This window comes from Syzygium oleosum, unplaced genomic scaffold (assembly GCF_021117445.2).
Source record: "Syzygium oleosum isolate NSW1041296 unplaced genomic scaffold, Sole_v2.1 Sole_v2.20, whole genome shotgun sequence".
Classification (NCBI taxonomy): Eukaryota; Viridiplantae; Streptophyta; class Magnoliopsida; order Myrtales; family Myrtaceae; genus Syzygium; species Syzygium oleosum.
The window spans coordinates 561326-585145 of record NW_026607504.1 but is presented as its reverse complement, the minus strand read 5'-3'; the positions used below and the strand labels follow the sequence as shown (position 1 = coordinate 585145).

At 39.6% G+C, this 23820-nt stretch overlaps 2 protein-coding genes across 3 annotated transcripts in view; one reads left to right on the top strand and one right to left on the bottom strand.

Moving 5' to 3' along the window:
- LOC115689119 (60S ribosomal protein L7-2-like) overlaps window positions 1-23820 on the top strand; it is an 83258-nt gene that overhangs the window by 55025 nt on the left and 4413 nt on the right. The gene's annotated exons all lie outside the window — the stretch shown is intronic.
- Window positions 155-22014, bottom strand: LOC115689102 (calcium-transporting ATPase 9, plasma membrane-type-like). Of its 2 annotated transcripts, XM_030615071.2 has the most exons (34): window positions 21805-22014; window positions 18166-18447; window positions 14882-14998; window positions 14762-14801; window positions 13581-13696; window positions 13370-13501; window positions 13176-13265; window positions 12313-12382; window positions 12074-12144; window positions 11908-11991; window positions 11750-11827; window positions 11604-11675; window positions 11166-11249; window positions 10984-11066; window positions 10785-10893; window positions 10602-10657; window positions 10433-10475; window positions 10244-10327; window positions 9851-9988; window positions 8869-8934; window positions 8687-8785; window positions 6812-6922; window positions 5995-6162; window positions 5166-5225; window positions 4684-4848; window positions 4500-4616; window positions 3949-4047; window positions 3301-3438; window positions 2443-2543; window positions 1649-1694; window positions 1443-1577; window positions 1172-1279; window positions 998-1089; window positions 155-556 (listed from the first exon to the last, which is right to left on the bottom strand). In XM_030615071.2, exons 1-34 carry the CDS (start codon window positions 21997-21999, stop codon window positions 460-462), a joined length of 3546 nt encoding a protein of 1181 aa, XP_030470931.1. In that variant the 5' UTR covers window positions 22000-22014; the 3' UTR covers window positions 155-459. The 2 variants fall into 2 exon arrangements, with proteins under 2 accessions (XP_030470931.1, XP_056176300.1); XM_056320325.1 differs by lacking the exons at window positions 155-556; window positions 998-1089; window positions 1172-1279; ... (2 more) ...; window positions 2443-2543; window positions 3301-3438 and adding an exon at window positions 3644-3868.

Here is a 23820-nt window from a genome sequence, read left to right as displayed (position 1 = left end):
CAACACACATTTTTTCAGGTTGTATTTGTATAGCTTCATTAAAGATGCTCCATTTAAGAACATTCCACAGTCATGGGGCACTGCCATCCCTTACAACTGAACATGCAGGTGTTGCAAAAAAATCAAGTCGGGTCAGCAATCTAATAGATTCAGCTAGGCAAGCAATCCCACGCTTTGGAATTATAAGCTTCTTATTTACACTTAGTAGTACTACTGTACCTTAAAGTTCACTTAATAATCTCCACAAAGGCTAAACATATCCCAAAGACAGGAAGTAACAAACACAATGCCGGATTAATATGAAAAAAGACCACGTATTATGTTCACTGTCTAGAAAAACAAGAGTCTTCAAGCAGAAAGCCTTCATGCCATAGGTAAGGGGACTTGATTACACTAATGATCCCAAATCGTGATCTTTAACGCCCTTCACACGAGCAAACGATCTTGAATTTAACTGTTTCAAGCACGTCTCCATCGGCGGAATGGCCTAACAAAGTACTTCGCTAGAGGAGTCTCAGGAACCGGAATGAGTTTCCCGACTATAGCAAGCGGCCAGCTGTTCGTTGACAATAAATTATTCAATGAAATGAACAGATAAGTAGTTAATTTTACTGGGAAAGGAAAGATGATGAAATGGGATTCAATTATCTAGCATCAGAAGGACAAGTGAAATTTCCCAGGTCCCTAATGTTCAAACTCAGGACAAAAATTTTAAAGATCTCAAAATTGGCCAGTCTCAAATATTTATTAACTTCTCTGAAGCATGTTTGAAATAGTAAGAAAAATGTTCGATCTCCATCTTAATGGTATACAATCACCGAACTTTTCATAAAACTTACGAAGAGAATGACATCCCAAGTTAATCCAGTCCAAGATTTTGACAAATAATGCATTTATGATTTCAACACCTATACTTCAAATACCTTCCACTCTGTGAACTTTACTGTCCCAGACACATGTACGAACTCTTATTAACATGCCGAGGAATGGAACTAACCTGACAAAGCCAATCCCAACGCACACCAGCCACATCTTCCAATCCAATTTCACTGTGGTAGTGAATTTACCAAGGAACTCAATAATGATTATCTAGAAAAAAATCAAAACAGCACTATCAGTTCACAGTATATACGTATAAATATAGCAAAAAAATGACAAAAATGCCACCCACTTGAAGTACTAAGGTCATTCCTACAATAGCCATGAACAGGTGGTTTCCAGTTACTCCACTGAACACATTAAATTCATCAGGCTTCCGAGCATTAAACTCATTAAAGATCTGCAATCAATAGCAACCCACCAATTTGAGCTTCATGACTAGAAATATAATATAACGGAAAATTTAAGATAGCAAATGCCATCCTAATCAATTACCCGAGTTAAATGGTAAGATAAACCAAAGGAGTAAGAGCATGGAATCATCAAATTGTTGGTATACTTACTTGACAAAGGACAAATGCATTAAAGATCACTGAATTCTTCACCATAGTAGTGCGTTGCGTATTTTCACCATTCAACCGAAGTATACTTTTCCCCGAGAAATTCAGCACAAGAAGTACGCAAACTTGATAAAATGCCTGCCAAAATAAAAGTTAACTTCGATGTAGAAAAAGAATATTATCAAAAGACAAGTGGAGAGAAAATATACCTGTATGATTAAATTTCTCCACATTATGTTGGTTATGAGGGGTTCCCTGAAAGACAGAAAAATGGCCATCAATGAATCTGTCAAAATAAAAGTTAACCCAAAAAATATATCCCTAAGTATTCCGTGCTAAGCATGTTGTTCTCCTTTTTTGTGCACCCATTTGCACATTCGACACCCCCTAGCATCTCTGTGTAGTAACATATCTTGCAAAACCAATACGACGTGAATTTCTTTTTCCTTAATAATCCAAAGACACAAGAATACTTCCTATAGACTCATGAAACGCCCGGCAAGTCCCATGAACCGGTTTAATTCTAAGCCTTTAGCATGGTGAATCACCTCAATGCCAAATATGCGTACGCTTACAGAAATGACCGACAGGTGCCATGGCAAACATAAAGCACTCAGTTCAAATATTCAGTATCCTAGGTTAATAAGATTGATAATTTAAAACCGGCAAGAATAAAAGTTTTGACCGTAGTAAAGTCCAAAAGTGCTGACTAGTGCTTTGGATATTGCCGCTAGGGCAAAGAAAAAGGTATGTCATGACAAATTGCCAAGAGCAATTGTCTAATCAAAATTCTCAAAGAACCTTTCTTTCACCCATGTATGGTTTGGTTAATAGAAATACAGCATTGACCAGTAAAATAATATTTTTCAACAGTTTATATCTGCTAATTGAACTAAGCAAGAGTACTAGAAGGCATTATACACGAAACACAGAAACTGCCAGATTTTGTATTTCCCCGTTTATTCATATATAACAGCATATTGGAATTGGCCAGAGAGATAACCTTCGACCAACGGGAGATCTATCCATAAGATGATCTGTTGGAGGTTCTGTAGCCAATGCAAGTGCTCCAAGAGTATCCATTATAAGGTTGACCCACAGAAGCTGCATTGAGAAGAAAGGCATACTAAGCACCACTAGTCAATAAACTGCATTTCCAGTCAAAGGAATTAGTTCATGGCCTTAAAATAGAAGTTAAAGGAAATAGTGACTTTGTCACGTTGACCCTCATGGTTGCTCAACAAATTCCATATTTATTTGCAATAATGGAATCAAATACCCAAAAGACAAGGTATCCTGGTATACAGAAGAAACAATGTCTGATAATCACCAATCCTACAGTTCTAAAAAGAGAATAAGTATCCATTTCCTTCTGTCTATTCTACACACAAAAATTTCAAGGCCCAAGGGAATTGTTCATCTCATACATGTGAGAAGGAAAATGAAAAGGAATGATTTACACTTTGTCATGTAGGTTTGAAGCAGGAACACTTGGAAGTAATGTTATCTTCCCTATAGCTAGAACGCGATACACTAGTGATGTCAGTCAAAGAAAAGTAGCAAAAACTCTTGACACACAGCCTGTGATTCTGCTTCAAGGCCCGTAGTGGTATTTAGACTAAAACAAAAGGGTTTAAGATGGATGAGTAGGCATAAAAATCTAATGCTCAGGGCCTTGACCGCCAGTCAATCTCAAACTGGACAGCTTCTTTCTTGTCTATCCTTCCCCTATTTCATACCCCAAATCCAACATCTAAAATTTCTGAAAGAAGCAAAATTAAGGGCTATAAAATTACACAGTTCTGACAAATGTTACTAGTATGGACATAGTTCATGGTAAATAGACAGCAGAGCTACAGACCTGCACTGCATTTAAAGGAACTTCACCAGACGATATTGATGCCACAACATTGATAACCAGTGCTGCAACATTGACTGTCAGTTGGAACTGGATAAATTTCTGAATATTTGCATATACAGAACGGCCCCATCGCACAACCTGCACAGAGGAAATGGACGTGATATTATAAATTTGGTGAACACCGAGGTTGAGAAGACTTGGAATTAACTCAACTGTATAAGTCAATCTAGGGCCAAAAACAACTACAGAAGTTAATCTTCTGAAATTCTAGACAAAGTCCCCCTCCATCAAATTCCTCAGCCAAAATTAAATCAGCACTCATCCTTATAGAAATCAGCCAAAGTACAAAAATCCCAATAACCATTGCTAGATGTAAATGTACAATGATCAGCACTCATCCTTATAGAGTTGAAAGTACAGGTGCTGAAAACCAATAGGTATAGCAGTCACAAGAAACCAGTAGTACAAGACCACCATTTCTGTAGCCGGAGATTGTCTCAAAAAGCACATGTAGAGGCAGGAACATTTACCCTGCCATTTCAGATCTATGATGACTCCAAGGCCACATCTACAGATGAAAACACTGTAACATTTACTGCAGATAACCTATGCTTATATCCTCAGGTCAAGAATGAACATTTTGCTAACCTTAACGACAGAAGCGAAATTATCATCCAAAATTATGATGTCTGCACTCTCTTTCGCAACTTCTGTCCCTTGAATGCCCATGGCAAGACCAATATCTGCCTAAACAACAACATAGTAAAAATGCAATCACTAAGATAATAAATTAATAAATTATCTAAAAACAGAACATTTCAAACGTGATAAAAAATTCCCAAACGATAATGCACCAATATAGCAAGAGAGGCAAATTAGGATCAGATCAGATGACCATATTCATCTGCATAAATTCTTCCACGGACATAAAAGAGAGAACATTTCACACCAATCAGCCATCAATACTAATTACTAATACGGAAACGGATTTTTTTATTTATAGAACAGGTATTCACCCACGTGGCTTAAAATCCAACATGTTTGATACCTCATCCAACTTTTATTCTACTCCCAAACTAAGAGCTCATAAGAAGCAATACAGTGGCCCATAAATGACATGTTTTATCTGAATATTAGTACATGATTATATATGCAAGCATGCACGCAGGCTTTTTACGTCAAGTTGCTTGGTCTCAGACCTCATGAAGAGCAGGAGCGTCATTGGTTCCATCCCCTGTTACAGCAACAACATCACCTCCTTTGCGTAATGCTTGCACGAGTAACAGCTTGTCATTAGGAGAAGACCGCCCCATCACCTAAACATGAATATGGAGTTAAAATGCCCTTACAACCTTACTAGAAAATCTATGAAGTTATCCATACCGTTATTCCTTTCGCAACTTGTTCTCGGTCCTTCTCAGACAATGCACGGAATACACATCCTTCAATAACATTAGGTGCAGAGGTATTGTCACTAGGACCAAGTATTCCACACTCCAAAGCTATTGCTTTCGCTGTTTGGATATTGTCTCCTGTGACCATGCGCACCTATTAAATCACATGCATATGGTTACAGTAGGTCTCACCGCAATTAGGTAGCTGGTACTTATCTTCATTAATTAAGGATCTCATTCTTCATATATACTGAGTATATACATATCCTATGCCATAAAATATCACTATCCTCAAGGACCAGGAAGGTGGACCACCGCTAGGCCACATCTTGTTTCTTAAGTGATTAGTGACAGAAATACTCAGGGTTAAAGAGTTCTCTTCTGATCAATTAGACAAAGGATTTCCAAGAATCCAGATATTATACGACACTCCTCCTAATTTTATTAAGTGGCCATATATAAAAGACTTGCCTTGACTCCAGCTTCTACGCAAACTTTCACAGCATCTTTGACCCCTGGACGACAAGGATCCTGCAAATGACATCACAGTCAAAAAAGGCATTGGAAATGCAATAATATGCATCAAAGTTGAAAGCCATAGAAAAATTAAATCTGTTAAATGACATGCAGCTGTGCATAAATATATCACTACCTAAGGCAAAGTGATAAGATATGACTGTATATGCTATGATATGCCTACTTGGTCTGGTTCCCACATAAAAAATGATGTAACAATACAAAAACAAAGCAATGGATTGCCATAAGCTAAGCACGTACTAATTGGAACTTTCTCTATATCTCTCTGTCACAATTAAGAAGTGTGAGATTTTGTGGGACTACTACCAACTATTCTAAAAGCTTAAGCTATTAGATGAAGGTGTGGTTTATATTTTAAATATTCTGACACTCCCCCTCACACTTACTCTGGTCTTTTTGCCTAGTACTAAGCGTGGAAATATTTAATTGGGGAGGCAAATGGAGCCTAGAAAAATTCTAACCCAGGACCCCTCCAACTCTGATACCATGTGAGATTTTGTGGGACCACTACTAACTGTTCTAAAAGCTTGAGCCGTTAATTGAAGGCGTGGTTTATTTTTTAAATATTCTAACAAAAAGTGTAGCAGCTTTATATGTGAGCACAAGAAGTGGGTTCAAGTAATTCACTGATTACAGTATTTCTACCTCAAGATACTCATTCAAGACGTCTGCTCGTATGGTTGTACATACTCCAAAACATATATTCAGAAAACAACGTAAAGGGAAGATCCCTGTATGTAGAGATATAACTGTTTGTGCATACCTTTATACCAACAATTGCCACCAAAGCAAGGTCATCTTCGGGGAGCGCCCATTTGTCAAGACTCTCCTCATCTGCTGGAATGCTGTCAAGATCAAGTTGCCTACAAGCAATGGCAACACAACGCAAGCTTCTTGCCGCCATGTCATCAATAGCTTGCTTGAAGAAATCCTGCAATAATACAAATTAAAAAGCAAAAGTAACCAATGAAAACTCCATGCACATTGCGTTGCTTTAAACATCAAAGGATAATATATGGATAAATCATCGCTATTAATCCTCCATTTCTTAAGCAATAGAAGGATGGAATGGCTATTTGCCAATCCAACCTTGTGAAATGCCTTCATATAGCAAAGAGGCGAAAGCCTCAATTACTACAGCATCACACGAGATATCAAACAAACTATTACAGTCTGAAGCTAACCAAACAAATTTTATCGCCACTCCACGATATGACAGACAGGCTCAATAGTAGCTCAATTTATGCTGAAATGGGCTAGAAAATTTTATGACATACACTAATCCACTGCTAGTCATTTAGACAATTAGACAGCACCTACAAGAAGTGACTTAGCAACTGTTGTAAAAGAAAATGATGAGGTAGAACAGCAAATGCAGGGCCCTCCCTGCATAGTATTTAAATTATCGCATATAAGTCTATCAGAACAAACACAATACATAGAATGTAATAGAATAATCTTCTTTAATTGATATCTGAACCTGGTAGATCACAACCAGAAGATTAACCAAAACTTGTCTTCCCCATACTGTAGTAACTTAACGTTTCGACTTGACCAAGGCAAAAGGACATTGTTTCAACCTTTTCTTCATCAATGGGCTGGAATTGACCATTTAAGTCAACATATCTCGTACATGAAGCTAAGACCAACTCTGCTGCTCCCTTCCAATGTATATAAACTTCAGAGTTATTCTGCAAAAGGACAGGGATAATGGAAATAGAATCTCAGTAGGAGAGTCAAAAAATAAAACCTACACTTCCAGAGATTTCAAAACAGCATCTGGTTTCTAACAGACAACATCTTGAACAACAAATTTCACAAGCAAATTTTTATTCAAAAAGCAGGAGAACAGACTCATGGCTTCTTTTAATCTCTAGATCTAGATACAATGAGTTCCTTATTGATGAAATCTTAAACATGCATAAACTCAAATGCACAAGTCAAAAGCACAAAACGACATAATTTGCACCCCACTAGCTCCAAAATGCCACTATACCCATTTTACAGGAAAACAAGTCGCTTGTATCAAAGGATTGTTCTACCATTTTGGCTCAGCAAAATGTCATGTCTTTTGGTTCATCAAGAATCATGTTTGTGTTGTTAGACTTATTGATCAAACTGTGACAACATTCTAAGAAAACTTGCAAAAAGTTACATTATCTAAACTCAAATTCACCTGGTTGATTAATCAACATTAGATATTTACTAAATCAAGTGTTTATAGTAACATCAACATCACCAAGGATCATGTTTTTGTTGTTAGACTTATTGATCAAAATATGATGACATTCTAACAAAACTTGCAAAAAAGTTACATTATCTAAACTCTAATTCACCTGGTTGATTAATCAACATTAGATATTTACTAAATCAAGTGTTTATAGTATCATCAACACAATCCCAAAGATATAACTTAATTGATGAGTTTCGGTTAATCAAGTGTTAACCACAAGATCAAATGCAATAGACTCAAAATCCTAATTCTCCGAAATTACAGCATATGGCAATTTCATGAATATAAACTTGTGAGCTTGAAACAATAATTCTGATTTAGAAGAGTCTAAATAACATCAGTGTGAACTTCATCAGTAAGTTTTAGAATTGCTCACAAAATTAGGGTGGAAATAGTAATGTTAGCACGTGAGCCAAGAATCTAATTCATTCCACCAAAAAGACAGAGAGATTGGAGCAAGTGCTCTTTCACAAAGGGAGAAGAACCATGGAAAACTCTAGTATGCTGGACAGTATAACATGTTTCAAAGTTTAGTATCTTTAACAAATGTAAGCATGAAGCACCCTTCATGGACAAAAACACAAAATATTCTCACGTGTTAGATGAATGAGATAACTAAAAAAAAATCAATTTTTCTTCTCTTTTTTTTCTTTTTTGCAATTTTCCTCTCTTCTTTTCTTTTTGGCCAACGTTTTATACTTTCTACTTTAACAATGAGTGTCCAACATTATCTCTGCTCTCACAAAGCATGAAGCTAGAGTGAAAAGACCCAACTGGCCATGTACTATTCAACAAGGTAGGGTTTGCTTTGTGAATTATTCTTCCTATGCCTGTCAAATACCATGTTATTTGGGAAAGTACAAACCATGTGTAAACTCTATCTAAACTTAAGGTCTAAAACGTGGTCATTTCACTTCTATTCATTCAGCTTGTTCAAAGGCATTGTTGGGAACTAACCATGTCCATTATGCTCAGAGAACTCTACTTATATACAATGTGTTGGGGCTTCAAAGTTGTGCTAATGATTGCAATAGTTGCAGAAATGTTTCCTCAAATGACAATTACTCCACAAGTAAAAGAATTTCTAGAATTCTCATAATCCCCTCTGCTCAATAGTCATATCCGAAAGGCACCTATCTATCATATCTGAGAAAATATAGGGAGCGGGAACCACACATAGATTACCAAGAACAAAGGGTAACATTGATTGACTAAGGAATACCCGTTTGATAGCAACACCTCCACGTTTCTTGTGTGAGTTGAACGGGACAACATGGAGAACTGTAGACTCTGATCTGCTTACATCAAACCTCATCCCCAACTGCACCATAAATACAGACAACCTCAACAAACTCCCAAGCAAAGCATAGCAGAGACAAAAACTAAAATGCTAAACAGCAGTACCTTAACTGCCCACAAAAGAATGGCTTTTTCTGTGGGTGATCCAGAAATCTCAACATCCTCTCCACCCTACAAGCAATGAGCTTGAATATGTCAAGTTTGTTGATGCAAAATTACACACGGGATTCTATCTCCTCTCTAGACTGTTCCTCTCTCTGGTTATTTTTGAATCTCAACTTGAAGTAATTTCGGAGAAAGGCCCCCCCAATTTACGATACAGCAAGGAAAGTTTCATTTTTCTATCTCTATAATACTGGCCCCTCTTCATCAAATCTACTTCCAGACAACATAAGAGCCGTAGTATTTTCAAGAAACCCAGACCCAGAACGAAACATTAATCAGCTGTCAATGCTACATGTAAAATAAAACAACTGTTTATTTTGACTAAAGAAAATGGAAGCAGAAGGGTGTTGCTGCAAACTAAAATGGAAAGCCATTGTCTCAGAAGCACTTCTAGAAGCAAGCAAGAATTCTTTTCCTTCACAAGTAATGAAAATCTAGCTCATGCCCATATCACAGTTGTAGGACCTGCTTTTGATACATAAATTATATCTCCAAGTCTCGTGTATAAGACCAGGTTTTTCATCAGTCATTTCAATTCCAGCTTCTTTGAGATTTAACAAATGTAAGCATGTGTTTGTCTGTCGACTGGGCAACACTTCCTATCATCTCATTGGAGTTAAACCTGACATGTTAAGCTAAAGTAAAGCTCCACAAAAGACATTAACAGAATAAGGAATTGGGACAAATTCAAAAACAATGCTGTGAGGTTCTCAAAATGCCTTCTTAACCAGCAAATATAGCGTCATAAATTATTGGTCCTACTTGAATAATTGTTAAAGTGAAGATGACAAATAGAACATTTCAAAAAAGTTAAACAGCCTGATTAAAATCCACAAGCAACAGTTTTGTGGAATTAAACTACCTTCAGCAAGGGGAAACATCTCATTATATCTTACAAGTGGTTCCAGATAGATAGCCATACCTTTGGTACATATACATTGCCTTGAGTATTTTGTGCAACACCCTCGTGTAACAGAGACGTAACCACTTTATGCAATTGTGAGGAGTCATTTGGTGGATCCAATTTCTTTCGACCAGCATAAGCCTCAACCACTGTCATCTACAATAACCAAACTGCATATTAATACTCATACTATACATGATAAGGAAGCTGAAGATTACTCAAAAATGTTCTCATCATCAGCGAATAAAAGAAAAGGAAGAGGAACACAAACAACCCCCCAAGAAAAAAAAAAAAAGAAGCAAGGAAATACACACACATACACAAACCAAAAATGCACCCTAAAGGTGGAGGAGGACGAGAAAACTTCAGGAAATAAGCAGATGGTGTCAGAAGAAGGATTCCAAAGCTAACCTGATTCAAGGTCAATGTCCCAGTCTTATCGCTGCAAATGGTCGTAGCTGATCCCATAGTTTCACAGGCTGAGAGTCTACGAACCTATGGATATAATACTGTTTATAACTGTACTATCGAAGCAACACTCCCGTCTATAATCATTAAGCAAAGGAAAAATCACTAGTGTCCCAAGGTAATTGGACTTGCCAGGGCTTTGTCGGCCATCATTTTCCGCATCGAATACGCCAATCTGATATACAGAATCAATTGTGCAATAAACCATAGTGAGAATTTAAAGAAAAAAAACAAACAAACAAGAGTGACAATCCCTTCTTGCGGATAAGTTTCTATATATCTAATAGCAATTCATACTTACGTCAAGGTTACAGCCAAGGGAAGTCCTTCAGGCACAGCAACCACCACAATAGTGACCTGAATACAGTTCGTCATTGAAGTAATTAGACAGAAGTAATATATGTACATATATAAGTGTAGAGACAACTTACGTATAAATATAAGTGTATACATGAACAAAAGAAGAACAAGGCATTGTACTTACTGCAATAGTAACAATCTTAATGATGTCATCTACAACACGACTGATGCTGGTGCTCCCCTTAACAAATTGGACCTTTCCGGAGGCATCTTCTGTATTGCCGGTAAAGTACCTGAAAAATCATATCATATTAAAACCAGAAAGTTAACGAAAATTTGGTATTTCCTAACTAAATTAATAAACTTGACAAACTGGAACTCACCTCACCAAAAGGATTACAAGCACAGAAAGAGCTACTGCAAGACCTACAATGCCTATAAATGTTGCAACACCATTCAAGCGCACCTAGTGAAGGATATTTATAAAACACATTAGGATGGGATACAAGTACGTCAAAAATAGAGGGATTGCTTATTTTCTAAGTTAGGATGAACGCTAGAAAACCTGCAATGGGGTCTCTTCACCAGTATCCTCTGAGATACTTGCCATTAACAATCCCCATTCAGTATTGATTCCAACACCAGTTACCTGAAGATAAGTTTAAGGTCAGAAACAAAAAACAAAATGAAGACCTGAAAGAATATCTAGTGGACTTATATTAGAAACATGAATGAGATAATAGTGCAAACAGAAACTCCAAATACCACATGCCAGTACTCATCTGACTAACAGAGAGTACAATAGGAAGGGGAGATATATAACCCAATTCTAAGATAAAATAATTGTTATCGCAAAATCAAAACAGCTCAACAACAATAAAACCAGCAAAATTGTTTCTGACCAAGCTAGCCCATATCATGAATCTCTTGGTTGCTTCATGACCACAAAAAAGCATCATAGGGTATTCCAAAAGGAAATAACATGAGAAAGCAAAATTGTTACCAGCATAGTGCCAACACCATCAGCTACTTTACAACCGGACATCAAGAAAGGTGCTTTATGATCCTTGTGAACCTGCCAAAACAGCACATTTAGAAAAATACATTACAAAAAATTCCTAAGAGAATGCCAAGGTATGCATAGCTCACAATTTTGCTTTCACCGGTCATGCTAGATTCGTCAATTGCTAGAGAGTGACCACTGACTAAGATTCCATCAGCAGGAACCTGGAAAATCCAGAGACAACATTGAGTAGAAAATAAGGCTCATATCTGAAGAATGTCAAAGAAGCACCAAAGGCACTCACCTGATCACCTATGTTAAGAGGGACAATGTCACCAACAACGAGGTCATGTATAGAAACCTTGATCATCCTACCACCTCTCATTATCTGTGAAATTTTCAAAGTGATATATCAACCATCATCGAGAATAGAAACTCATAAAAAGGCATAGAATGACTGATGTATGTACCTCTAATTGGATATTTCGTTTCTCCTCATTTAGATTTTGAAACTGCAGAGATTGTCGATAGTCACTGACAGCTGATTTAGAAAAGATGAAAATGACCATTAGACTACAAGAGTACTGCTTTTGTGATAAAATATGCTGTGAAAGCCAAAAACACTTATCTTGGGTGATTAACAAACTGTAATACTATAATCATACATACTGAAACCCTAAAACTCTAGTCCAAAGAAGAGTTTCCACACCTGTCACGACAATTACAAGAAAAACGGCAAAGGCAATGCTTCCTCCATCATACCAGCCTTCCGTTATACCCTGTCAAGAGTTCATAATGAGGAGCGCAAATATGAGGGTAACTGCATGTGTGGGAAAAAGAATGTATATTTCATACATGGATGAAAAAAAAACTTCTTATTAGGACCCCAACAGATAGAAGCAAAAGAGATCCATCGTAATTTTTTTCACAGTTTAGACACTTTACTTCTGTAGTAGGACACACTGATAACACCACAAGGTCATAGTGAAAACATCTAGCATTAAGGAATACATAAGAACAAAGAGAGATCAAAACTCATAATGTGTCATTCCATATTAGCAATAGACTGCTTTTTCTTGACATGCATCAATGATTGCTCCTATATCATGCCAAAAGATAGAAAGTTCCCAAAACCAACATTTCAAATGCTAAACACAGTAAAACCTTGAAAGACAGTTCTCTCTAATAAAATATTACAATCCATTTAATGACAAATAATGAAAGGATCATATTAAATTCACCTCCCATCTTCCAATACTAGACTGCAGACCATATTGATGTAAAATATCTCCAAGAGAAAAATAATTACATCATCTTTTACAGAGTCCCATTTAGTGTACTCTCGTATCAATTACCCAAAGCCATATATGCGTTGTTGAAAGTATGTATTGGCATACGAAAAAAATCAACAAGAACAAGAGAAACATGCAAATAAAATAACATGTATTAGAATATAGTTCATATGGTCACCATAATAAGAAAAAGGTTTATTGTATAAAAATAACCAACCTCCTGAAAATAGAAAATATTGCTGTAACATCTATTCTAAAAAAGCAAGAAGACCAAGTTTACCTCAGTCTTTATTCCAAGCACCAACGATGCTGCAGCCGCTACTATTAGGATGATGAGAGTCAAGTCTTGCCAGGCTTCCCAAAGGAACCTCTAGAGAAGAAAACAAATGTTAATGACACTCTGAAGAGGCGAAATCCACTCCTTGTATAAGTCCTCAGGAACATGTCAAGGATAAGAACTATAAGTGAAAGTACCAGGAAACTCCGTCCCTTCTTTTGAGGATATGTATTGGAACCAAATGTATTCCTCCGCTTCAATATATCAGTCTCATCCCCAGAAATTCCTCTCTCTAAATTTGTCTTCAACATATTGGATAAACCCTTAACCTGATGAAGTGGCAATTGACACATCAACAAACTGAACATATTGGCTTCAGAAAGCAAGAATTGTGCAAGATGAACTTGCCCCCCCATATTGCTGCAGAGCTGAAAAGTTGTGGTCACGAGTCATGGATGCAAGCTGCTCCAGCCCAATTCCATAATCGCCAATTGCAATAGGAGGTGTCACATTTGGACCAACCCCTGTATTGCAATAGATGAATACGAGGATTTCAGCAATCACAGGGTGTAAGGAAGAAAAGCCATCAATAACTCTTTAGCTTTTAGGATCACAAAAGAGAGGGAGAGAGAAATCACAAATGACTATGTCTTTGCTTAATTGACTTAATGCAAGACTCGATAGAAGCTCTAGTTATAGAGCACAAAGGGACACATTTGATTTACCAAATCTTAACTACCTTAATTAACATTGAGGTACCGACTAATGGCTTACAGAACTAATTAAACTTGCGATAAAGAAAGTCTCGGTCTTGGTCCTCCGACCATTTTTGGCGGGAGAGGAGGAGAGAAGCAGGAAGCCTTTTAGGGGCATACGGTTTGATGCAGCTTGTCCATAGAACAGCTGGCTGTCCACACCATTTGCAGCTCTAACACACTGAATAGCTTTTTTATAACTGAAGGAGCTATTTTCTGGCTAAAAAGATCGTCCCGATGTAGATGATTATTGCGAAATGCTAAGTGCCTCATACAATAGCAGTAATATGTGGAAAGACCATATTAAAGTCTGTGAGATTTTGTGGGATCACTGCCAACTTTCTAAAAGCTTAAGCTATAAGATGAAGGTATGGTTTATTATTCAATTACTCTAACACTCCCCATCACGCTTAATGTGGTCTTTTTGCCTAGCACTAAGCGTGGATATATTTAATTGGGGAAGCAATTGGGGCCTGGAAAGATGTGAACTTAGGATCTCTAGCTCTGATACCATGTGAGATTTTGCGGGACCGCTGCCAACTGTTATTAAAGTTTAAGCTGTTAGATGAAGACGTGGTTTATTACTCAATTACTCTAACAAAGTCAATGCAATACTTCATATAGATAGCCCTCATCTTTCAGTGAGTCAAAGCCATTTCCTCTTGAATATTTGAGAATGGTTATTTCTATTTAGAATAAGTCTGACCAGTGACTACTATAATGTCCACTTCTCAATTACCAGCTAATTCCAGTTGAACCTCATGCAAAGTCAAACTTGTTAATATAAAACCTTCAAAAAAAGATGCAGAGATAAGCAAAGAGAGACTTATTTACCAATCTGTCGTTCTCCTGCCAATCTGAAAAGCACAGCTGCCTAATGCAATTTTAGTGGATGGTTAGAATCAAAATCTCTCAAACACATCAAAGGAAACATTTGCACCAAAATAATCTTACTCTTATGACTTGGGCATGGGCTCTAATCATCCTTCGCCGTTGCTCTTTGTCTTCTTCCTTTCTCAAATCTAATGTATATCGAAACCGCCGAGATGCATTCAACACTAGTGCTGCTTGCTGCAAAGTTGAAGGACCTTTAGTTCAAATCCATTCATGTCAAAGCATCTCACATCGCTTGTTTATGAGGCTTATAATGACCTTACATACATGTAGTCTCCCTTCAGCTAAGGGCTTAAGCTTTTCGATTGGATTTTCTAACAAAACCATTATATGGACGCGCTAAATGCATGTTGTTACTGCTATCAACTCCTTTTGGTTTTAACACTTATATTTCTCAATATGGAAGGGCTACTTGAATTGTAAAAAAGAACAAACTTGCTCTCGCTTATTTGAAGATGCCAAAACATGAGGCCACAAGGTTCAGTCATGGCCTAGAAGTGAACAAGTGACTTAAGGTCATGGGGGCAAAGTGATGAGGCCACAAGAAGCAAGAGAGATATTTTGCCTAATATTTGAGATTGAAAATAAAGCAAAGTTTTGCACAGAAGATTCGTTGATTTACTAGTCGGTGGACCCCACCAACACTACCTTGGGTGTGCCTCTGGTGGCCGTACTAGGAACTTATAGAGGCAACGTTCAATGTCTGTTTTAACTTTTAAAGAAAGCTACCTTTTGCTTTGCCTCTTTGATTTTTCAAACAAAAATATTATTTAACTTTCAAGAAATTATGCAAAAAAAAAAGTTCTTAATGACTCTACTTATCACTATTTGTATTTTTCAAGGATTTCAATTTCGAAGTTAATAAGACTCAAACTTTAGACAATACAAGAAAAAGGCAAAAAAGAAAAGAGCAAGAGATAGAAAGCAAAAGTCTGGCTGCACACACCCTATATCCCCGGCATGAAGGTAACTTGCAATGCTTCCAGTCTAACTACTATAGTGTAGTATTATACGTGTTAAAACTACAATCAACTTCTTGCCTTCTATTTTCCTTCTTCCCAATGACAAAATTCCACTTTTACACAATTTGGTCAACTCTCAACTTTAGATGATGTATGCAAGTTGGTAACACCCTTTGAATATGGCTTTAGTTAACCAGGGATAAAGAACCAATGTGCACTTCAGTCCAAAGCTATGGCAACCGAGCCATTTTCTCACTTAGTTAGGTCAAGCACTTGGATCTAGTTATGCCATTGCACTCGGTCCTCCATCCGAGTGCCCAACCATCTTTCCTAAGAGTATCCATCAAAGTGTTTTTCCACTTTCTCCGAACATCGGCATCATGATGTCACGTCATCCTACCAAGTCCTTCCCTTGTTTCATATGTCCCAATCTATCTTACCCGGATGAGTTTTTCTAATCTTATCCTCAATTTAAGTCGTGCCAACTTTTCCTCAGATGCAGTCGTTCCATATTGTATATCTTTTTGGTGTATGCAAATCCGATGGAGCATTTCCAATTCTGCTAACTCATTTTGTGTACAGATCGATACTTGACAACTCAATACTCCAGATGTACAGCATTGTCAACCTTATTATTATTGTCTTGAAAAAAAAAATTCATGTGTAATTGAATTGATTAAATTAAACTCGCCACTTAATGAATCCAATATCTTGAACGAGCATATAACAGATTGAACAACATCTTGAGTTTGCTCCAAAGCTCTTGTTTGGAGTTTGCATTGACATCTTCAAGGATCTCCATTAGTCCAACTCTTTTCCACTTGAGTCAATCTCGTAATTGCAATTTCTTGTTGTGCCGCAAAAAATCTGTCATCTTACATGTCCAAACCTCCTAGAAGACGTCCCATATCTTAAACACATAAAGTGACGCACCAACTTTCAGATAGAGTCGCTTACGAATCAAATCATGCACATCATTCCCAAAACATACTCATTTTTGCTATGAACGTAGTAACATGCATGGGGAAAGAGAAATATAGGAGGCAAGGAGATGGTCTCATACATTAATAGAAAATCAACTAGAAGTCTAGGCACCTGTGCAATATACACTCCTTTTGATTAATACCTCACCATTAAGTTTCATAGAGCCTACGAAAATTAGGACTAAGATACATAGTCCGTGGATTTGATTTGCCCAACGCTTCTGTGCATATATTATGAGGATTTACGAGCTGATCCAACTCAGCACTCATCAGTTCCCCTTAGCAACCAAAGTGTGTCTTCATCTAATTCTTGCCCGTGAAAACATTTACATTCTTTCTACAAACTCAGAGAACTGGAAGCTAAGGAACGAATTCTATGCAGACGCTCTTCAGAATAATCACATGTCAAATTGCGAAATAACCCTATACAGTTGTGTTTTCCTATTTTTCTACCGAATGGGTCGGGTCCCCTAAAGTAGCATCTACAGCAGCATGTCAATAGGTTCTTCAATACTCGGGCTAATGACCCCGCAAGTACCTGAAATTTTATCCATTTTACAATCAAGTACATGAACTTATTCGTCATGAAATCTGACTCAATGTGAAGCCTCTGTTAAATAAATTGCCATGTCATGTGATTTTGCTGAGATAGCTCGCTTTGCAAAGGTTAAGCCCAATTGATAACGTGTCTCACTTACTAAGCAAAAATTATTTCATCTACATCTAGATGTTGGGTGATGAGGAGAGAGAAATAGTGCAGACTTGGATGATTTTGGCCGTCCAATATGTCCGTGTTGGTGTGGCATCATTCCATGAGGCCACATCAAACATGATGAGTATAGTCAACAGTTATTTACCTGCGTTCCTTCCATGGTTTTAATAGGAGTTTCATATTGATCCACATTTCAAAATTTGAGGTACTTGATTGAGCAAAAGAAAGTTTGGGTACTCTAGTATAAGACGGGCAAAAGTTCAGGTACTTGCGGTATTGTTACCTCTTAACATTTAAGCAAACAACAAGTGTTATATCATAATTCGCGCTTACTACACTCCCATTGCGTTGTGAGACATTGCAATTGAATCAAGATGGCATTGCATTAGCCTGAAATAGCAGTTACCTACATACAATGTACTGAGCATGAGGTGCACACGTAGCAATTCATACAAAATGTATGCAAATGAATGATTTTGAACCATTTGCCTAGTCAGGTAGATTGGCTACATAATGGTAAGTTTCACATCGATCCGACTGCAGCCGGATTTCTCGTGGCCCTCTCCAGCACAATAGCAGACACGTTATCATTGGGACAACAGCATATAGAAAAAAAAAAAACACGTGCACACGATGTACATCGACGACGAATAAAAGAGAAGAAGCGAAATAAGAAATGAGGGTTACCCTCCATCTTTTGAGAGTCTCTATGGAGGCATTCTTGGTATGCGTGATGTCGAAAGGGCCGGGCGGGGTCGAAACTTCGTCGTCGTCCTCTTCTTCCTTGGGGGAGCAACGGCCCACCTCCACATCGGGCTGCAGGCGGGAGATCGAGGGGCGTGGCAATAGCCCGTTCGACGACGAGGTACTCATGGCGTGTCGAATCCGAAACGCTAAACACTGTCGCAAGGAGAGATGGCACACCCAGGCCAATAAACAAGCTTCTAACGGCTCATTTGGGGCCACCAACTTCGCGTGACGAGAGAAAGGAACAAAAACCTCGAATAAGGAAAAAAAGCAGACAAAAGAAAAGACCAGTAGAAAAACAGCAGGAGCAGAAAAACAAAACGAGCCCCACAAAACAAGAACGGTAAATGCGCAACGGGCGGTTGTCTAATGAATAGAACACGCGTGAATAGAGGTGCAATCGGCCAACATTTGGCGGCAGCGGCGAGCACGAGGATGCCCCGAGCTCTTTAGGGCTCGGAGCGAAGATAGGAGGAAACAGACCCCTACGAACGAACGAACGAACGAACGAACAGATACCAGAACGCAAGAGAGAAACCGAGCTGCCGGGAGGGCGAGGAATAGCGGAGGAGATGGTGGTTACCGGAAACGGAGGAGAATTCCATGAGCCTCCGGCCTGAAGCAATGGTTGGCCAAAAGAGCGAAACGATTCTCCTGCCTCGGAATATAATATCTCGAACCGCGTCGAAATGAAAGAGAGAGGAAATTTCCTTCAGCCTTTTGCATCGTGGCTGGGTGCAGACGAAGCTTCGAGGAAGCTTCGCGCCTAAAATTGTCATGCGTGCATGTCGTCTTTTCCACGACTTTTTTAATCATGGGTATCCCGTATTGGAAGTATCACGTTTTAAATCAAAAAACACAAACACACACACATATGTATATGTATATATATATATACATATACGTATAAACGTCGACGTTCGTGGGTTTTCTTTCTTTTTTTCGGTAAATATGTTTTAGGATTTAAATAGTACGGGGTTCGTTGTCATGGGTGGGTCAACGATGGACCTAATGTTGTCATGAGAAGGGATGGGTCAACGATTGTCCTAAATTGTAAATCCATGCACGTCGACCAAGTAATGGGAAAGTAGCAGTAGTAGTAGGTGTCCGGGAACCTGCAGTGTCAAAGAGACGGCCCCTTTAGTGCCTGAAAGACGCGGTCGGTGTGCGTGTTTGTCTTTACTTATGTCCTATAATGAGTTGACGCGTTTCTGCTTTTAGTTGGAATAAAAACAAAGAGAAATTCGATCTGTCTTCTTCCTGTTTCGTCGTCCAGGAGTTCCCGCCTCGTTCGTGGCTCCGCCTTCTTACTCGTCCAGATACAGATCTGGTCTCGCGGAAGTCGCCGTCTTCCCAACGAACAGCTCAGAGAACTGGAAGCTAAGGAACCAATTCTATGCAGACGCTCTTCAGAATAATCACATGTCAAATTGCGAAATAACCCTATACAGTTGTGTTTTCCTATTTTTCTACCAAATGGGTCGGGTCTCCCGAAGTAGCATCTACAGCAGCATGTCAATAGGTTCTTCAATACTCGGGCTAATGACCTCACAAGTACCTGAAATTTTATCCATTTTACAATTAAGTACATGAACTTATTCATCATGAAATCTGACTCAATGTTAAGCCTCTGTTAAATAAATTGCCATGTCACGTGATTTTGCTGAGATAGCTCGCTTCGCAAAGGTGAAGCCCAATTGATAATGTGGCTCGCTTACTAAGCAAAAATTATTTCATCTACATGTAGATGTTGGGTGATGAGGAGAGAGAAATAGTGCAGACTTGGATGATCTTGGCCGTCCAATATGTCCCTGTTGATGTGGCATCATTCCATGAGGCCACATTAGACACAATGAGTATAGTCAACTGTTATTTACCTGCGTTCCTTCCATGGTTTTAATAGGAGTTTCATATTGATCCACATTTGAAAATTTGAGGTACTTGATTGAGCAAAAGAAAGGTTGGGTACTCTATTGTAAGATGGGTAAACCCAAGCCTTATAAGCCAGTCCAGAACTCCCCCTAGGCGATGTGGGACAAGAGAGGCTCTCCTCCCTTCCTTGCGCACGTTTGAGGACCGAGGCGTGGACACACAGCCATCCCTCCTCCCCGCACATGGCCCTTCCTTGCGCACATATGAGGATCGAGGCGCAGACGCACCGCCATCCCTCCTCCCCGCGCACCACCGCCTATGGGCACAACGCCCTCGCTGTGGCCCTACACATGGTCCGGAGTCAACTCTAATACCACCTGTAACACCTCGGGTCTACACTGTGTAATATTGTCCACTTTGGGTCCACTGATCATCACGACTTTAAAACGCATTACACAAATATAGAACCTTGAACCTTATAAGCCTGTCCAAGACTCCCTCCCTAGGCAATGTGGGACAAGAGGCTCTCCCCTTCCCTGTGCACGTCCGAGGACCGAGGCGCGGACGCACCGCTATCCCTCCTCCCCGTGCACCGCCGCCTGGGCCGTCACACTTGCGGTATCGTTACCTCTTAACGTTTAAGCAAACACCAAGTGTTATATCATAATTCGCACTTACTACACTCCCATTGCGTTGTGAGACATTGCAATTGAATCAAGATGGCATTGCATTAGCCTGAAATAGCAGTTGCCTACATACAATGTACTGAGCATGAGGTGCACACGTAGCAATTCATACAAAATGTATGCAAATGAATGAGTTTGGACAATTTGCCTAGTCAGGCAGATTGGCGACATAATGGTAAGTTCCACATCGATCCGACTGCAACAGGAACGGATTTCCCGCGGCACTCTCCAGCAAAATAGCAGACACGTTATCATTGGGATAACAGCATATAGAAAAAAAAAAAAACATGTGCACACGATGTACATCGACGACGAATAAAAGAGAAGAAGCGAAATAAAAAAAAAAGAGGGTTACCCTCCATCTTTTGAGAGTCTCTATGGAGGCATTCTTGGTATGCGTGATGTCGAAAGGGTCGGGCGGGGTCGAAACTTCGTCGTCGTCGTCTTCCTTGGGGGAGCAACGGCCCACCTCCACATCGGGCTACTGGCGGGAGATCGAGGGGGGCGGCAATAGCCCGTTCGACGACGAGGTACTCGGCGCGTGTCGAATCCGAAACGCTAAACACCGTCGCAAGGAGAGATGGCACACCCCGGGCAATAAACAAGCTTCTAACGGCTCATTTGGGGCCACCACCTTCGCGTGACGAGAGAAAGGAACAAAAAACCTCGAATCAGGTAAAAAAGCAGACAAAAGAAAAGACCAGTAGAAAAACAAAACGAGGCCCACAAAACAAGAACGGTAAATGCGCAACGGGCAGTTGTGTAATGAATAGAACACGCGTGCATAGCGGTGCAATCGGCCAACATTTGGCGGCAGCGGCGAGCACGAGGATGCCCCGAGCTCTTTAGGGCTCGGAACGAAGATAGGACGAAATAGACTCCTTCCTACTCACGAACAAGCGAAGATAGGAGGAAACGGACCCCTACTCACGAACGAACGAACGAACGAACAGACACCAGAACGCAAGAGAGAAACCGAGGTGCCGGGAGGGCGAGGAATAACGGGGGAGATGGTGGTTACCGGAAACGGAGGAGAATTCCACGAGCCTCCGGCCTGAAGCAATGGTTGGCCAAAAGAGCGGACGACTCTCCTGCCTCGGAATATAATATCTCGAACCGCGTCGAAATGAAAGAGAGAGGAAATTTCCTTCAGCCTTTTGCATCGTGGCTGGGTGCAGACGAAGCTTCGAGGAAGCTTCGCGCCAAAAATTGTCATGCGTTCATGTCGCCTTTTCCACGACTTTTTTAATCATGGGTATCCCGTATTAGAAGTATAACGTTTTAAATCAAAACACACAAACACACACATATATGTATAAACGTCGACGTTCGTGGGTTTTCTTTCCTTTTTTCGGTAAATATGTTTTAGGATTTAAATAGTACAGGGTTCGTCGTCATGGGTGGGTCGATGATGGACCCAACGTTGTCATGAGAAGGGGTGGGTCAACGGTTGACCTAAATGTAAATCCATGCACGTCGACCAAGTAAGGGGAAAGTAGTAGTAGTAGTAGTAGGTATCCGGGAACCCGCAGCGTCGAAGAAGACGGCCCCTTTGGTCCCTCAAAGACGACGCGGTGTGCGTGTTTTTCTTTACTTATGTCCTATAACGAGTTGACGCGTTTCTGCATGCTTTTAGTTGGAATAAAAACAAAGAGAAATTCGATCTCTCTTCTTCCTCCTTCGTCCTCCGAGAGTACCCGCCACCTCGTTCGTGGCTCCGTCTTCTTGCTCGTCCAGATACAGATCTGGTCTCGCGGAACTCGCCGTCTTCCCAACAAGCAGCTCCATCGCTGCCCATGAGGAGTTCCATCTCCGGATCTGGAGGAACTAGCTGCTGCCCCATCTCCAGATCTGCAGCCATGGCGTTGGAGGTTTCGTTGAAAAAACAAGTGCCAGTCGGATAAATGGAGCGTGGGGTCTGTCACACACGCAAACACACAAATACACAGTCTTGTCTCTTTTCACCTTTTTCCCCTATATTTCCACTCCACCACCATCGCCATCTCTCTCGTCAGCGTCACCTTCTCTTCACTCCATCTGTGTCCCCCACAGTCCTCTGCACTGTTTAGTTCATCGCAACCACTCGACAAGGACAGCGAACTTCCAAATCCCTAAGTTAGGCCAGATCTGGAGTCATGACCGCAAGCAACGACGGGTCATGGATGGAGGAGAAAGAAGAGCAAAGTTAAAAGTTCCATTTTATTTTATAACTCTGCGTACATGTGTCAATCTATTATTAGACACGAGTAAATAGATGTAAAATATATATATCACGTCCATAATTGACGTGATCCTTCGTAATCACTGAATATTTTATCATAAAACTGTCCGTGTTTCTAGAGACCGACCAGAGATTTTTCACACGACAAGATACTTCTTAGACACGTTCGACACGGCATAATGCGACCGATAGCAGTGTATGGTGAAAGCCTTAGACAAACTCCACTTTATTCTAGGAGCGTGCATGGCGAGTGATTCGATCCTCAAAAGCGAAGACAAGACTCGAGACCCCTTTCGAGCCTATAACAAATTCCATTAAGTTCAAAACTAGTGATAGGATGAGCTAGTTATGGAACTGGCTGGTACCTAAGGATCGATATTTTCTTTTTTTCTCGAAATTTCTAACTTGAAAGTTTTATCGAGCCTTATCTTCTAAATAATGATTAAATAACGAAATATCGGATTTTCATTAATATAGGTGAATTTTACGAAGTCAAATCAACTCTTTGTCGAAGAAGTTTCTATTTTAGGTCCTTTTGATCCAAAATAGTCGATTCTACCACAAAACCGATCTAAGGGGTCCAATCGACGATTCCGATGCCAGAAAAAGAATCGGATTAGGCATTAATAGCATCGAATTATTTCTATCGAGAACCGTACTGATTTTATCTGAGAAAGAGCCCGAATCGAATCGAACCGATCGAGGCGCTCACCAGTTCATTGCTTGCACGATTTAATGCTACGAAAAACCGAAGGGTGAATTTTTACCTCATTCATTCATGGAGGGCACAAATCATTACCAAAGAATCGACGACCA